This window comes from Artibeus jamaicensis, unplaced genomic scaffold (genome assembly GCF_021234435.1).
Source record: "Artibeus jamaicensis isolate MK-2021 breed Jamaican fruit bat unplaced genomic scaffold, CSHL_Jam_final scaffold_1031, whole genome shotgun sequence".
NCBI classification, from domain to species: domain Eukaryota; kingdom Metazoa; phylum Chordata; class Mammalia; order Chiroptera; family Phyllostomidae; genus Artibeus; species Artibeus jamaicensis.
The window spans coordinates 2,660,062-2,678,166 of record NW_026522026.1 but is presented as its reverse complement, the minus strand read 5'-3'; the positions used below and the strand labels follow the sequence as shown (position 1 = coordinate 2,678,166).

The 18,105-nt window shown below is 34.3% G+C and overlaps 1 protein-coding gene across 8 annotated transcripts in view; it reads left to right on the top strand.

Moving 5' to 3' along the window:
- ANKRD17 (ankyrin repeat domain 17) overlaps positions 1–18,105 on the top strand; it is a 150,694-nt gene that overhangs the window by 72,304 nt on the left and 60,285 nt on the right. For 5 of the 8 annotated variants that reach the window (XM_053655687.1, XM_053655686.1, XM_037150172.2 and 2 more), the window contains exons 4-15: positions 538–685; positions 936–1,083; positions 2,187–2,420; positions 5,049–5,143; positions 6,954–7,191; positions 8,600–8,791; positions 9,158–9,267; positions 11,180–11,267; positions 14,357–14,484; positions 14,726–14,869; positions 15,288–15,390; positions 16,832–17,584. In XM_053655687.1, the coding sequence (XP_053511662.1) occupies positions 538–685; positions 936–1,083; positions 2,187–2,420; positions 5,049–5,143; positions 6,954–7,191; positions 8,600–8,791; positions 9,158–9,267; positions 11,180–11,267; positions 14,357–14,484; positions 14,726–14,869; positions 15,288–15,390; positions 16,832–17,584 (2,381 nt within the window). The remainder of the gene's footprint in view (positions 1–537; positions 686–935; positions 1,084–2,186; positions 2,421–5,048; positions 5,144–6,953; positions 7,192–8,599; positions 8,792–9,157; positions 9,268–11,179; positions 11,268–14,356; positions 14,485–14,725; positions 14,870–15,287; positions 15,391–16,831; positions 17,585–18,105) is intronic. The other 3 variants (XM_053655690.1, XM_053655689.1, XM_037150175.2) reach the window with 1 other exon arrangement.

The window sequence follows — 18,105 nt, the reverse complement described above, 5'->3', positions numbered from 1 at the left end:
TAAAACATGATGACATAAGTAAGTACCTCAAAAAAATATTATCTCCTTATCAGGTATTTATATACTAGCCAAAATTACATGCTCACATTTTTCCTTCCTCATTTCTCTTTACTTGGTTGGAGATCTCGGATAGGCCTTTACAGATTAGTACAAGTTTTACTCACTTTATGATATATTTTTAAAATAAATTTTATTAAAATTTCCAATAACTGAATAAAATGAAGTGTAATTGTAGCCTTATTTTGTTCATGTGATATTCTATAAAGTTTTATGTTTTAAAATTTTGATTTCTCTATGTTAATAGTAAATTGGACTTTATTTTTACATAACAAAAAACCTTTTGTAGTGTTAAAATTTGTAATTCATGACTTTTATATGTAGATTTATAAACTCAATGAACTGAGTCATTTTCAGTTTTGTTTTTGCTATGGATCCTATCGAAATAATCATGCTTGCCTAGCACTACTCTTCAGTCCTTACACTGTACAGTGTTCTACAGTCTCATAGCCTGATACTGTAATATTCTTCCCCTAATAGCCGCAGTTTGGCAGAAGCCTGTTCAGAAGGAGATGTAAATGCTGTGCGAAAGTTGCTTATTGAAGGGCGAAGTGTAAATGAACACACTGAGGAAGGGGAGAGCCTCCTTTGTTTAGCTTGTTCTGCTGGATACTATGAGCTTGCACAGGTGTGTATTAACAAAATAAAGCTCGTAGATTTTCAAGTTTTGTTTTGCTTTTAATCTGCCTTGCTCAGTAAGTAAGGAGATAATAATAGCAACCATTAGACTCATATCAACTAAGTTTCTGTTACATTTCATGTTTATTGGCTCTCCTACTATATATATATATAGTATGGTTACATAGCTGTTAACATATGTTCAATTTTTTTTAATGAAATTCTCTTTTTCTAATATTTAAAAACACTTTTTTCATTAGGTTTTGTTGGCAATGCATGCAAATGTGGAAGATAGAGGAATCAAAGGTGACATTACACCATTAATGGCTGCTGCTAATGGAGGACATGTCAAAATTGTGAAGTTGCTGCTAGCTCATAAAGCTGATGTCAATGCACAGTCTTCAACAGGTTATGTGTATTTTTTTTTAGTTTTAAATATTAGTTTTCTTTGGTAATCATTAAAAAGTAATGAAAGTAATCATTAGTGATGCTTTTCCAGTTCTCATGTAAGTGCTGCATGTTTGCATAGGTTTGTACATTAGGTGTAAAGTATATAGAATATATTTTGAATGAAAGTTCTCCTGTTTTGTGTATGAGGGAAATTATTTGTCCTTTTAAGATTATTTTAGATTACACACTAGCCCAGTTAGAAGGACCACTATTGTGGAAATGGAGAGGTATGAGCTATGGCTCGCGAACCCTGGTTTCCTATTTTTCAGGGAGAAGGGAAGAGAAGATATGGAGAACAAGTAGGATATGGAATAAAAGGCAGGTCTTTCATTGCCTACTTTTATTAAATTGTGGCCTATAGAAAAAGAAATTCTATGAAAACATTATGTCCTACAATGGACATAACTTTAGTCTAAATTAATTTTTTATTTCAAATTTGGGCATAGATTTGTATAAAAGCTCTAAAATTATATGGAATATATATTTTAGCATTTTTTCATGTGGGATTTCAAAATTATTAAATATTTTTTAAGGTCTACAGATTCTGGTTTTGAAAGAGTTCTAGGAATACTTATTTTACCCAGAAAGTTGATTTTTTTTCCCCTTGTAACCTGGGAGAAGGAATATTTTCAAAATTACTTTAACTTTGATCAGTTAACTGATGTTTAAGTTGTACAGAAAATAAATATGACTAAAAGGAACAGTATGAGATATATGATGAATATACACAGTCCAAAAAAACAAAGATTGTGAAACATTTCTCTGATTAAAGTTAAAATGAATACAACCTATTTCTCATCTGAAAAGTTAGTTTTAGAATTGCTCAGTTGTTCTATACCTCTACAGTCACGGTGAGTGTATCTGATTTTCCACATGTTTTTGACTGATTCTAGTTGATTTCAGTAAGAGAAAATGCACTGAGGAAGGGAATTATATATAAGTATATTACCTAAATGTATTTAGGTTATAGTCTCTCATTTCAGTTGTTTTTAATGCTAAATTAGTTGGTTTTATTCTGTTATTTTATGTTAATGGTTTTTTGTTTTTCTTTACTGAAATAGGCAATACAGCACTTACATATGCTTGTGCTGGAGGCTATGTAGATGTTGTAAAGGTGCTCTTGGAATCTGGTGCTAGTATTGAGGACCACAATGAAAATGGTCATACTCCTCTTATGGAAGCTGGAAGTGCTGGACACGTGGAAGTAGCCAGATTGCTGCTAGAAAACGGGGCTGGCATTAACACGCATTCCAATGAATTTAAGGAGAGTGCCCTTACATTAGCTTGTTATAAAGGTACAGTATAAAATGTTTTTTATAACAAAGTTTTAAATACATGAAATGGCAGTTTATATTTTTTAATTAAAATAAAAAGTAAAATTAAAATGTAGTAGTATATAGCATCTAATGAACTGATCAATAAAATGTTTAAAGTTTTTCAAAGTAAAAGTTTAATATGTAAACTTAAAATATAGATTCTTAAAATTTGGTCAGTAAAAAATGACTATTGATCCAGTTACTTTATCAGAAATTTGCTTTCTTTTAGTATGCTCTTTGAAATGGTTTTGCATGTCAGAATATTTTTCTAGTTCAAATAAAAGAATCCTATTGAATCCAGCAATGTTCAGCCTATAAGTTAGAAGAAAACACAATAGAAGTAGCCAGAATGATCTACTGATAAGAAGGTACTTAATGTATTTCTTACGATACCAAGAAGAGAAAAATTGAAGAAAATGGATGAGAGAAGTAAAATGAAAAGTGTTATAAGAGTGGTTAAAAAAGTTTAAAAAATAATTGAACAACATTCAATTGATCTTTAGAATTCAAAAGAACAATTTTAGAGTGTTATTAACACATTTAGTAAAGTTACAAGTAAGAGCTGGTTGAAATTGAGAATGCCTACCCCTATTTAGCTGTACAAAGAGAGTACATGATATTTTAAGTGATGTAAATCAGCCTGAAAATACTGATACTACAAAAAATATTCTTTTGGGGGAAGGCAAGATAATTGTGTGAAAAGATGCTTTTGGTCTTTAGCTAGCAAATGCTTTAGATTCTCCATTCTCAAAATACATCCATAAGGCTGGATATTTTTCAGACTTCACCTTTATGACAGATGAATGGCTATAAACTAAAGAACTTTTAAAAAGTAAATTTTATGTCTGCATAGCCATTAAATTTAATGTTTCATATCATCTGCATCTATGCCATGCTTGTGTCATAAAATAAGCGGTGAATTCTTGATATTGAGGCATCAAGAAAATAACCTTACAAGGTGAGACACTACTTCTCAGTGGCTGAATTTAAGGAGTTACTCACCTTGTAAGTGAATACCTCCTTAAATTTTGCATCCAGGACTTTGTTGCCTCACCTTAGTCCTGACCCTGGTGGTGGTTTGTTTTATTCTATTTTAGAGTGGCCAAGATTTTTGAGTTCTTTTGTAATAATTTCCTTAAAAACATGGTTAAAATAATACATACATAAATGACTAAGGTGTAAGTAAATGTGAATATATGATCTATCTAAAGTGTTTTTTGCTATCTGGTGTTAGCAGATTTTCAGGTACAGCGTGATTAGGAAGCACAGCTGAGGTCCCTTAGTTCCCCAGGTCTGATGGTTATTTAGGCAGAGGCTAATCTTCTGGGAGAAGACTAATTTAGCCTCCAGGCAGCCTCTTCAGGGCATACTGGTTGGGTGGCTCTCTGCCCTTCTCACAAATACTTTTTGAACCTAATTTGTTTTACTACTGAGGCCCAGCTAGCCAGAAAAGCAGTATGATGGGCTATATGTAGCTATTCTTTCCTGTCCTTTGCTTGTAGCCCCACCCTGCTTTCCAAAAGGGGCATTGGAAGTTCGGGCATGCAAGCTTTAATTAGGAGCTGGATATAGAACTGAGCTGGTGGAGAACATCTCAGTACTTAACATGGATCCAAGGACTCTTTCCTCTATTTCTGGTGAGGTCTCCTAGACCATACATAGATTGACAAGGAGGAGATGGGAAGGGATAGGATTCAGGCCGAGACTAAACACAGATGTGCATCTTTGGGAAGGGCGAATGACAGAGGAGAGGGGGGAGGGTGGGTGGTACAGGGTAGGTAGCAAAAAACAAGATATGGCAGATGTATACGTACTCACCAGTGTTAGTTTTGATTGTGTATCATATCTGAAATCCTTTCTAAAATTTGTCTTTATAACTACTCATAAGGTGCCTTTATCTGAACTGGTTTATTTGAGAATATTTAAACATAAGTATTTATGTGTATGTTTATATATGTGTGTATATGCTTATATCTAAATAAATGAATAAATATAGACTAACTGGTGTTATTTCAGGATATTTTTATATATGCAGTTGTTGAGTTACATGCAGTTTGTTCCTAAAAAGTTTTAATTATTGAAACTTAAAACACAAAGGTTGTAGAGGGGCCTTGGCTTGTGTGGCTCAGTGGATTGATGAGCACTGGCCTGTAAACCTAAGGGTCACCAGTTCAATTCCTGATCAGAGCACATGCCTGGGTTACAGGCCAGGTCCCCAGTTGGGGATGTGTGAACAGCCAATTGATGTTTCTCTCCTTTTTTCCCCCCTCCCTTCCCCTCTCTCTGAAAATAAATAAAAGAAAAGAAAATATTTTATAAAAAGGTTTGTAGAGTGGATATTCTGGGTGTTGGATTTTAATAGCATCTTTGCTCACCTGTAGCAAGGATTCTAGTAGCAATACTTTCTAGGGTAAGAAAGTAGAACAGCAAAGATCACTTGCATGAGTTGTATTCAGCAAGTTAGCTTATAGCTGAAGTTAGCTTGTAGCTGACTTTAGTATTACGCTTAAACATTTATCACTATGATTTAAGTAAAAGTTTAAAAAATATTGTACTTTGTTTTTTGGAATAAGATTTTTAAGTAATCTTGATACACTTTTGGTTTAGGACACCTAGAGATGGTGCGATTTCTTTTGGAAGCAGGAGCAGATCAAGAGCATAAAACAGATGAAATGCACACTGCCCTAATGGAGGCTTGCATGGTAAGATTGGTGAAATACATACATACATACATACGTACATATGTATATATGTATATATAATAACATACATAGTGTACATTGAGTGCTTTTTTCTTAGGCTCAGAAATTCTCTTTATCATAGACTCATTATAGAGCAGAAACTCAGCTATCTGAATTATCAATAGTTCCTAGAGCCAGTGATATATTAACTTCTATTAGAAGTGCTTTCTGAGGCTTTATGCTACCTTCAATTTCTTAGTTGCACATAACTATACTGGTTTTACATAGTTGGCATAAAAAGTGACAGTTTAAAAGGTCAGTTAAAGATATTAAAAAGCACAGTAATCCAGAGTATACACACATTACTAGCTTAACATGTTTGTTAAAACAGTAATTTTATTTATGAAAAATTTGAAATTAGGATATTATTTGTGTTACATAATTCTCTGTCATGGTCTTTTTTGAACCTTGACTTTCTTTTGTAAAAACTCTTTTAGAGTTTGTACATGGGAATGGGTAATAGTAGTACTCTTAAACTTAATGTATCTTAGTCTATGATTTGTGGTACAGAAATGGATAAGAGTAACATTGACTGATTAATAAGAAAAAGATGCAAAAGATAGATAAAGGCCCTAATGTATTTGAAGTTTTCTGTCTCAGTTTCCCTTCAGAGAATGATTATTAAAAGATTGTTAACTTTTGATTATTACTTAAAAAATATTAGGTAGTTATGTAAGACTTTAATTATCTAAATTTTATTTTTGATTGCTATGCCACTGTTTGCTTTAGTAACTTATTCTTTTGAACAAACATAAGCTGTAATTCCCCATTTTTAAGATAAGAAATCATATCTTTCTCCCTTCTGGGGGGTCGTTATGAAAATTAAATGAGATAATGTATGTAAAACACATCAGTATTGTCTACACGGTAAGATTTAAGGAACTTAAAACATCTGCCACCCTGGCTAGAGTAACAACCTATAAACAGATTAAGAAATTATGAGGAAGTGTTCTTTAGATCTAACCAGCAGGCACTGGAAGTAAGCATTATGAGTAGATGAAAGTTACTACTTAGTAGAGGCCAGGAAATGTAGGAATTGACTCTGGAGGGAGAAAATGTTCTGAGCTGGAGGAACATCGAAGTAACCTTAGTAATAAGACATTAAAGTGGTATCATATGGTAAACATGGAGGCAAAAATGGACATAACATGTTAAAAAGAAGATGAAATGCCTATGAGGTAATATATAGAAGAAAAAAGTATATCAAAAGAAAAAAGGAAGGGAAAAGGGAGCCTAAAATTCAAAGAGTTGCAAATAGTTAGGAAAGCTATGGTAACAGAAGATAATAAGAGAGTTTCTTTTTTTCTTTTTCTTAACTTTCATTGGTATTTGTATGTTGAACAACAAAGAAGTACCATGTGCCTATTGTGTTCCCCCTTCCTGTAATACATCATGTACAATTCTGCCACTTTTAAAAGTAATGCATTTTTTATTTCTACTTAATCAAAAGTTTGCACGTTCTGAAGGTTTCTAAAAAAAAATCCAGCTTTCGTTTCTAACATGTATCCATTTAGCATTTAAGGTAATATGCAGGATTGAGCGTGCAATGTTGTTATCTCACATTAGTCTCTTATCTCAATCTGTTTCCTGCTTTGTACTAAAGAAATATAGATAGGTCTTAATAATACTTGCTTAGTAAACTATTAAGTATAGATTTATTAGCTTTTTTTATATGAATGAAGATCAGTCAGTATGCTTTATTGTTTAATAATTGAGACATCTTCATTTTTTTAATGGTGCTGATTTAATTTTTTAATTGCATTATAATTAGGATGGCCATGTTGAAGTAGCTAGATTACTTCTGGACAGTGGTGCCCAAGTGAACATGCCTGCTGATTCATTTGAGTCACCATTGACTTTGGCTGCATGTGGTGGGCATGTGGAACTTGCGGCTTTACTTATTGAAAGAGGAGCTAGCCTAGAAGAGGTCAACGATGAAGGTTATACACCACTGATGGAAGCAGCTCGTGAAGGACATGAAGAAATGGTGGCATTACTTCTAGGTCAAGGTAATCATTTCAGTCAAGACACTAAAGCATAATGTGTAAAATGTAAGGCTATAATTTTATAAACTTCAGTATTTTATTCTTCTAACAGATATGTACATAATGAGAGTTGTCACAAAAACTAATGATAAAATACATGCTTTGAAAATGGCTTCTATGCTGTGCTGAACAAAATCGGATAGAGTTCTTCAATATAGAGCTTTCACAGCCATCATGTGCTACATGATTGAGAACCAAACTGGAGGTGGGGCAAGGTTGTAGGTAGGACCATCTGTGAGGTTCAGTACTTCTCAAGTTAATTTAAGAGAATTTCTCTTGGGGCAGAATACCTGATACTATTTCATATATCTCGTGTTTCACGAAACACAATATGAGAAATCTTGCTATAAGTACTAACTTGATGAGAATGCACATATAAGAAGCTGTCAGAGAGCTCAGTACACATGGACTTCTTTTTTGGAGAAAATGGACGTGCACTGTACTGTATTAAGATACCTTAGGTTTAGATGTAATCTCCCACCTCCAGCTGTATTTGTAGTCTAATTTTTATATTTGTTTTAGTGGTAGAGTTTAAAAGGAATGGCACATTTTAATAAAACCTTTTTATTGAGAGGTAATATCGAAATACATATACTTACATATATATGCGTACATGTATACATATTGCTTTTATGCTTTTACAGCACTGTCATATAGTGCCTGTTAAGTGTTAGCTATGGTGACGGTGGTAATAATGATGATGATAATGTTGTGACCTCGGGCAAGGTAATTAACCTCACTTTTCTTAGCTGTAAAATGTAGCTAATAATAACATGTAAAATTTTTTATTTTTTTTTTTAAAGATTTTATTTATTTTTAGAGGGGAAGGGAAAGAGAGAGAAGGAGAGAAGCATTGACTTGTGAGAGAAACATTGATTGGTTGTTTCTCACCCGCCCCCAACTGGGGACCTGGCTCGCAATCTAGGCACGTGCCCTGACTGGGAATTAAACTAGCGACCTTTTGGTTCACAGGCTGGTGCTTAGTCCACAGAATCATTCCAGCTAAGGCTAAAATTCTTTTAATACTCCCTGGAAAATATAGTACTAGTGTATTAGACATTAGCTGTTACCATCAACATCTTTTTTGAATCTTTATAAGGAGAAAATGTAGTTTATTTTTTCTAAGTTCTTATATCACCTGACTTGTTACATGTGACTGAATACATCTTACTTAAGCTGGCTACATCTAATATGGACTAATGGCTAGGATTTGATAGTTTATTTTTCACTGCTTCTCAGAGAAGGGGAGAGTTACCCCATTATTTAGTGAAGTAATGGGAAGGTTCATTTTTCAAGTGTGGTTTATTAGGAAACAATCATGGTTTGCTTATTTTTGGAATAAGTTAATGACTTTCTTTAATAATTATTTTAGGAGCAAATATCAATGCACAGACAGAAGAAACTCAAGAAACTGCCTTGACTCTGGCTTGCTGCGGAGGCTTTCTGGAAGTGGCAGACTTTCTAATTAAGGCAGGAGCTGATATAGAACTAGGGTGTTCTACTCCTTTAATGGAAGCTGCTCAAGAGGGTCATTTGGAGTTAGTTAAATACTTATTAGCAGCAGGTAGGCATTTTTGCATTTGGGAGTTTTTGCATGATTTATATAAGTAAAAATGTTACAATGCAGATGATTTTTTCTGATATTATGATATACTGAATATGTGTGGAAAAGCGATATGATAAAATTTGTATTATGAATAAATAATTTACTTTATTGCTCTTTGAAGTATATATAGCTTAAATTTCAAGTAGTGATCTAATTTTATTTCATTTTTGCTTTTAAAGATGCAGACAATATTCCTTATTTTTAGAAATGTATAAGGCTATTTTGTCTAATTTGAGGAGATATGACTTATCTAGAACAAATTTGTATGCATTTGTGTTTTATGGTTGTTTTATTAAGTCCATGTATTGTTTAATAATATTATAGGAGCTAATGTTCATGCAACAACAGCAACAGGGGACACAGCACTAACTTATGCCTGTGAAAATGGTCACACTGATGTAGCAGATGTCTTACTTCAGGCAGGAGCAGATCTGGTAAGCTTTGTCTCTCTAAATCCTAGTATTTAAAATAATAGAAATTAATTGAAAATGATACGGAGAATTTAGACAAAAGGTATTTCTTTATTTCAAATTTTACGTTAGCCTTTTTACCATTATTTATCTCATGTCATCACATTTTTCTTTTCTCTACTGTTTGGTGTCCATTAGCATTTTCCTTATTAGTAGGACTATCGAATCTACTAACCCTCATTCTCCCTGACCCTCCCCACACACACAAAAAAAGTGAAAACTTTGTGTTAGATATTTTAAGACTAAAGTATTTTCTCTTAGGTATTCAGCCATTTTTAGAACCTTTTCTGATTTGGTATAAAAGACAAACGTGGCTTAGATGCATTTCACTGCACTTAAACCAATTGTTCTTATACTGGTCAAAGCATTATTAAATAAAAAGTTTAAAATATGGATATTTAACAAATCATCTTTTCTTTCAGATAACTTTTAGTTTAGTAAGAAGGTTGAAATACTGAGGTCATTTATAAGGAAGATTTTTATAAAGAGATGTCATAGGGAAAGTACAGAGAGTAAACAAGTCAGAAGAGGTAAATATGTCATCCCTAAGATTATTGTCATTTTGGGCTGAGTAAAATTTAGGAAGGTACAACATAAACAGCAATGTTGTGACAAAAGAGATTTATTCTAGTTGGAAGAAGTAGTATAGGGTTGGTGTAGCCTGAGAGGCAGGGAAGCATAAAGCAAATGTGCATGGGGAGAATCCCATAACTAGTCTTCTAGGTTAGCTCATGAGAGTGGAGGAATGAGACAGAGAAAGGTGGTTTTAGTTTTAGTTAAAACATAAGCACTCTTATGTTCTTGGGACTGAGATTAACAAATATATTTTCCTAAAGAAGTTCATTGTTTATGACAAATTCACATATAGGCAGAAATAGGGTGCTCCATAAACTAATTTTGTAAACTTCTTTTTTCTCATTTATGAAAGGAGAGTGTTGAATTAGATTGTTATTGTGATCTCTTTCAGCTCTGTGTGTATTATTCTCTCTTGAAGCACTTATATCACATTAATTTTTAATTAGATGTGTGTATATTACTTGATTTTGAGCTTCTTCGGTGTAAGAACTGATATATGCAGTGTTTACCACAGTGGCTATAAAACATGCAGCAAGGTAACATTGCTTAGTTAATTGCAGTTAGAATAACCTAATGTATAGCTTAAGAGAAAAATCAGAAGTTGTTTGTCAGATGTGAGTATTAAAAATATATACATAAAATACTTTATAAAAGGTATTTTTTTTCTCAAACCTGTATATTCTAAGATCTGGAAATTTTTTCAGTAGTTTTCAGTTATCCAGAAATCACAGGAATGCAATAGATTTTTCATCTTTTCTAGATCTTTAAATCTCTACTGATATCTAATCAGTGGTTTTACAATTATTTAAGTTATCACTAGCTTTGTTTTTATATAAAGTAAAATAGAGATCATGGAAAGTCATAAGGCTGGAGTGATGTACTTACAGAAATTCATATGGATAGGATACAAACTGATGAAAAGGACATCACTTGGAGTGGATGAGAATAATGCTAATAATGTGGATTGTTTCCAGAGGTCTGTGCTAGAGTGCCACCATTCACTGTTCAGGTTTCACAGTCCTTTTTGTAGAGAGGAGGAAAAACTATCCAGATGGATTTAGATGAGGGTGTCACAATCACATGACTAGAACTCCAGTTCTTAAAGTATTTCAGTAGGACATGTTTCTAAATTCAGATTTCTTAAATTGAAAAATGTATCCCTTAATTTTCCTTCAAAGATTTATATTTAATATATTTAGATTCAGAAATCAGTCCAATTGTTTTCCATTTGATTTTCACAAAAAAAGAGTAGTTGTTCACTAGCAATTAAATATCAATTAAGTCTGTATTTTTTAAACAGGAGCATGAATCTGAAGGTGGAAGAACTCCTTTAATGAAAGCTGCGAGAGCTGGTCATGTTTGTACTGTGCAGTTTTTAATTAGTAAAGGTAGGTCTGTGTAAAATAGGATGTATTTGTATTTTGTTTTCAAAGGTATCTCTTCCCCATCCTCAGGCATTTAAAGATTGAGGGATAAAAGACATTTTTTCTGTATGACATGCTGAGGTTTTGTGAGTAGGTAGTTGATAAACATCCTGCAAGACATAGGACAGTTCTAAACTATGAAGAATTGTCATATTGAGTAATACCTTTGTCAAGAAACACTGTGATAAAGAAATTTTTCTATGTAAAACTTTTGAGGGTTTAGATAACTAAGATTGTTCTATTCATGTAATACTATATCTTGAAAGTTTGATTTTTATGTTTTTTAAGTATATTTTATTGATTATGCTATTATAGTTGTCCCATTTTTTTTCTCCCTTTTATTCCCCTCTGCCCTGCACCCCTCCTCCCATCATCATTCCCTCCCCTTAGTTCATGTCCGTGGGTCATGCATATAAGTTTTTTGGCTTCTCCATTTTCTATACTATTTTTAACCTCCCCCTTTCTGTTTTGTACCTAACATTTATACTACTTATTCCCTGTACCATGTCCCCCACTCTACCCCCTCACCCTCCCCACCAATAACCCTCCATGCGATGTCCATTTCTGTCATTCTGTTCCTGTTCTAGTTGTTTGCTTAGTTTGTTTTTGTTTGGGTTTTTTTTGGGGGGTCTGTTTTTTTGTTGGTTCAGTTTTGATCGTTGTAAATTTTTTGCCATTTTATTGTTCATATTTTGATCATCTTTTTCTTAGATAAGTTCTTTTAACATTTCATATGATAAGGGTTTAGTGATGATGAACTCTTTTAACTTGACCTTATCTGAGAAGCACTTTATCTGCCCTTCCATTCTAAATGAAAGCTTTCCTGGATAAAGTAATCTTAGATGTACGTCCTTGCCTTTCATGACTTGGAATATTTCTTTTCATCCCCTTCTTGCCTGCAAGGTTTCTTTTGAGAAATCAGCTGATAGTCTATGGGAACTCCTTTGTAGGTAACTGTTTCCTTCTCTCTTGCTGCTTTTAAGATTCTCTCCTTATCTTTAATAACTTGATGATGTACCTTGGTGCGTTCATCCTAGGGTCCAACTTCTTTGGGACTCTCTGAGCTTCCTGGACTTTCTGAAAGTCTATTTCCTTTGCCATATTAGGGAAATTCTCCATTATGTTTTCAAAGAAGTTTTCCATTTCTTGCTCTTCCTCTTCTCCTTCTGACATCCCTATGATTAGGATGTTGGAGTGTTTAAAATTGTCCCAGAGGTTCCTAAACCTTTCCTCATTTTTTTGAATTGTTATTTCTTCATTCAGTTCTGGTTGAATGTTTATTTCTTCCTTCTGGTTCAGATTGTTGATTTGAGTCCTGGTTCCCTTCACTTCACTGTTAGTTCCCTGTATATTTTTCTTAATTTCACTTTGTATAACCTTCACTTTTTCCACTGTTTTTCAACCATATTCAACCATTTCTGTGAGCATCTTGATGACCAGTATTTTGAACTCTGCATCTGGTAGGTTGGCTATCTCTATCGCTTTGTTCTGTTTTTGGAATTTTGATCTGTTCTTTCATTTGGGAGATATTATTTTGTCTCGGTGCACCTGTTACGTAGTAAGGAGTGGGGCCTTAGGTATTTGCCCGGGTGGGTCAACCCATGTCTAGGAATTGTGGTGCTGTATGTGGGGGAGGGGTCTAGAGGGAACAATGCCTCTTGTTTGGCTCTTGGCAAGCTATCAGTCACTTTCCCCCTACACACAAGCAAATTGGGCCCTTTGGTGCTGATTTTCACATGGGTAGGTACATTTGTGTACATTCTAGGATGCTGTGGATCTCTCCTACAAACTTTCCTGTGAGGCTGGGAGTTTCCCCTGCTGCTGCAACCCCCACAATTTTTACAGCTAGTGGTTTTGAGGCTTGATTTCTCTCCGCCAGAACCCTGAGTTGTGTGGTCTGTCTTGCTCCCTAGTTGTTCCTCCTGGTTTATTAAGCACTCAAATGTGGAACCACCCAGTCCTCCAGCTGCCGCCTTGCCAGGTATCCTCTCCACCCAGGTTGCCCATCTCCACCCCTCTCAGGTGTCTGAGAAAATGTTTCTTCTTTAACTCCTTGGTTATTAACTTCTTGGACTTACATACAGCTATGATTTTCTGGCATTTCTGGTTATTTTTTGTTTTTTAATTTGTCCTTGTCCCTCTTCTGGTTGTGTGAAGAGGCCTGATGTGTCTACCTATGCCTGTATATTGGCTGGAAGTCTGGATTTTTATGTTTCTGTCACTGCTTAACTTTGTAAAAGAGAAAGTGTGTATAGGAAGAATATATACAGTTAAAAAGGCAATTTATGCCATTTCCTTCCTACTGAAAGTACTAAAGAAATACACAGTTTAATTGTTTATAGGTAAAGAAAATAAATAAGAAATATCTTACCGATTAAATTATTTTAGGCAAATTGAACACTTAATTTTGATGTATGTTTTTACCATAGTGTTTTTGAAGAATGGAATTAGTTACATAATCACTGTACCCTCTCTTTTGTGGTTGTTTTTAAGGAATCTGATTCTAGTTTCTTCTTGCTGTTTTATTTTCATTTCCTACATTGTTTAGCACAGTGCTCTAAAAACGAGACAAATATCTACTTTCATCCTCAGATGATTCCACTGGAAAAAGATGATACTATAACTTTGTATCTCGTGTTCATTCTCTACCATTTAGCCCATGGGGAGCAGGGTTTATTTTCATTGGTTTTTAGTCTTCTTTTCTACTGAATAACTTAAAACATAAATAAAATTTTATATTTTACTTTTTAAAAGCAATTTCATTAATAATGTATTCTTTTATCTTTATCTTTTACTGGCACATACTGAAATATTTATAAATGATATTATATCATATTTGAGATTTGCTTTAGAATAATTCATGATGGGAGAAGAGAAGTGATGTGGGTATATGTAAAACAAGATTGGCCGCGTAGTTATAATCTTTGAAACTGGGTAATGGCTATGTGGGGCTTTATTATACTGTTCTCTCCTCTCTTTATGATTTTGAAATTTACCTTAACTTAAGAAACTACACTCTAATAACATGATTTTCTGTGCCTTGTCTGTTTCAGGAGCAAATGTGAATAGAACTACAGCTAATAACGACCATACTGTACTGTCCCTGGCTTGCGCAGGGGGTCATCTGGCCGTGGTGGAACTACTTTTAGCTCATGGGGCAGATCCCACTCACCGTTTAAAAGTATGTACCTTAGATGTTTCAGATAGCACTGTGAATTCTTTGTTCTCAAATATTAGAAAATCATGTACAAGTTCCGTTTTAATGGCATTCTAAGTGTATTTATTTTCTTCTGTTTTATTAGAGGCAGGTATTCTTTACTAAACCTATGATTTTAATGTGTCTGGGCCTGTTGCCTTTATCTTCCTTAATTGTTCCGTAAATTAACTTAAAATGTTTTTTTCTTTCATATTCACTCTTTTAGGATGGCTCAACTATGTTAATAGAAGCAGCAAAAGGTGGCCATACAAGTGTCGTTTGCTATCTTTTGGACTACCCTAATAACTTGCTTTCAGCCCCTCCACCAGACGTCACTCAGTTAACCCCCCCATCCCACGATTTAAATAGGGTAAGATGAAAACTTTAGCATTTTATGTTATAGTTTCTTTATTCCTTTTTTTCTCAGAGTTTCAGTTTAAACTAGATTATTTTTTGGTTGTAGTAAGTAGTTCTTCTTGTAGATGTACTTGATGTGGTTAGTAAACATCTGGTATAATATTTAGATTCTGGATTGATAGGACTTTGCTTTGCTCTCTTATAGCCATAATAAACCATTTGAATTAACTGTTCATTTGAAAAATGTCATGGAAAATAATTGGGTACCAACACATTTTAAATAAATATGTCTTTGAGAGTAATGCCATATTAAGAATATTTTGAATAAGTTTTTATAATTTCTTCACTTCAAGCATATTATTTAATTAAGAAGTTATATTTGTTGCAGAGGATAGGAAAAGCAGACACGTAATTACTTTTCTTTGTCTTAGGCTCCTCGTGTACCAGTTCAAGCACTGCCCATGGTTGTCCCACCTCAGGAGCCTGATAAACCACCTGCCAATGTTGCCACCACTCTTCCCATCAGGAATAAAGGTCAGTTATACTTCTAAAGACTGTTTCTAACATGTTCTCCAGGTAAAAATGATAAGATTACAAAAACCTAGCCATTTAAAATTATTTTTCCACAAAAATTGAATTTTATTGAGTTGGCATAATTAAAGATATTTTTACCAGTGAAAAAAGCTTGTTATTGGGAGAAAAGATAGTTAATAGCACTAATTTGTGCTAGAACTAGAAGTTATAGGAAGAGAAATTCAGATGCAATTCTGATAATCCATGATTTCTTCTAATATTCTATTCATGTTAAAATGTTAGGCTGGGTATAGCTGGGCAATGCTTTTTTGGAAATTAAATTTCTGTAGTGATATGAAACATAAAATTAACAGGTTATATTAAAATTAAAATTTATTTTATAGTAACTGGTATAATACAGTTTTATATCTGGGATACCTTTTCTCAACCAGTCATTCAAAGTTACTTCAGATATGCTTGTTTGTTTCTCTAGAATTCTGAGGTCCATGTTTGATTTGTGGATGTTACACAGTGCATGCTCATAAGTTATGTCCCAAAACATTACAGCTACCAATTTTAATCAGTTTTTCTTTTTAAAAAGTTTTACCTGCAGAACCAATGTGGTTTACTTTTTTTTTTTTTTTTTGGTTTTTTGCTACCTGTAGTATTTTATCAACAAGAATACTAAGTATTACCACCAGCTCTTTCCAATCACTACTACCAATCTAGAGCCTTGGCACCTTTTTCAGTTTATAGCTTCAAACAACTGATTGCTGTACCTGTAGCCAAATCTGTTTTTTCATCTGGCTATCAGAAGATACAGTGGATGATGTAGTCCAACATCTTTTCTTCCAGGGAAACTGAATGCCAATTCTCTACTGGCCAGGTAGCTATGTGAATATGTGAATTTATATATCTTTATCTTGAAGATGGTAGGCCCCAACAAAGACACATTTAAGTTGTATTTTAATTCCTGGTACTTATCAGTGGTTTGGGTACTCTTTGTGTGTATGTGTGTGTGTTTAAAGGCACAGACTACTAGATGTGGAAAAACCTTGACTTAGAGGTCTAAGTTTTCCCTACATCTTAATAATTTAGCATTATTCTTCTTTTGATAAATTTTACATTATTATGACCAGATTACACATAGCCTTAGATTTTACTTTAATTGTACTTCTTAGATATCACAAACCTGCATCCCTCTATTATCTAATTTTAGCCATGTGATATTTTAAAGTTTTTGAAATTATTTTCCCAAAGATTACTCTATGCACATAATATACATACATTTTATACGTATGATAAAGAAGGTGAATTTGTTTTTAACCCCTTTCCAGTGCATTTTCACCTCCGTGGCTATGATAACTTGGTGCATAACTGTTGGCACTAACCCTCCCAACAGTAACTCTGTGATGAGGATGCCATTCCTGTGCACTTCTGAGGGGGTTTCTTTTTCACACAGCTGCTTCTAAACAAAAGTCCAGCAGCCATTTGCCAGCAAACAGCCAGGATGTACAGGGTTACATCACCAATCAGTCTCCAGAGAGCATTGTAGAAGAGGCTCAGGGAAAGTTAACAGAACTGGAACAGAGGATAAAAGAAGCCATAGAAAAGAATGCACAGCTGCAGTCCTTGGAACTGGCTCATGCTGATCAACTCACCAAGGAGAAGATTGAGGAGCTGAACAAAACAAGGGAGGAACAAATTCAGAAGAAACAAAAGATTTTGGAGGAGCTACAGAAAGTAGAACGAGAGTTACAACTGAAAACTCAGCAGCAGCTAAAAAAGCAGTACCTAGAAGTTAAAGCTCAAAGAATTCAACTTCAGCAGCAGCAGCAACAATCTTGCCAACATCTGGGACTACTAACTCCTGTTGGGGTTGGAGAACAGCTTTCCGAAGGAGACTATGCACGATTACAGCAAGTGGATCCTGTTTTGCTTAAGGATGAACCCCAGCAGACTGCAGCTCAGATGGGTTTTGCACCAATCCAGCCTCTGGCCATGCCTCAAGCTTTGCCTCTGGCTGCAGGTCCCTTGCCTCCTGGGTCCATCGCAAATCTTACAGAACTGCAAGGAGTGATAGTTGGACAGCCAGTACTGGGCCAAGCACAGTTGGCAGGGCTGGGGCAAGGAATTCTGACAGAAACACAACAAGGGTTAATGGTAGCCAGCCCTGCTCAGACCCTCAATGACACGCTGGATGACATCATGGCAGGTGGGTTTATATTGTTATGAGCAGGTATCAAAATATGATTTGCTTAAGGCGAGTAAGAGTGTGCCAGAATTTTTTGCCATTGCCCAACTTGGGAACTATTTTTGGACTCTTGACCCATGTATATCTTTAGAAGTATTAGTTCAATCTCAGAAATTCTCAGATGGCTACAGGTCAAATTAAAGATTAGCTCGTTCAATTCAAGTGACTGAAACTTTCTGGCTTAGCTGAGTAGGCTGAGAATCTAGGTTTTTCAGTAGTGGGGTTGATGTTTGATTTTTTGTTTTTGTTTTTGTTTTTGTTTTTTGCTCTTTCAGTTCAGAATCCTAAGATTGAATTTTGTCTTTTTTGCTTCTGTATTCACACCAATAAACTGAGAAAATTGATAGAAGTTGAAGTACAAAACTTAGTAGGACATCAGAAAGCTTATTTTTGAACAGAAATACTTAATATCCTAATGGATCAGACTTCAAACCTGATGGATATTAAAAAAAAAAACAAAAAAAAATGACTTACCTTTAAAA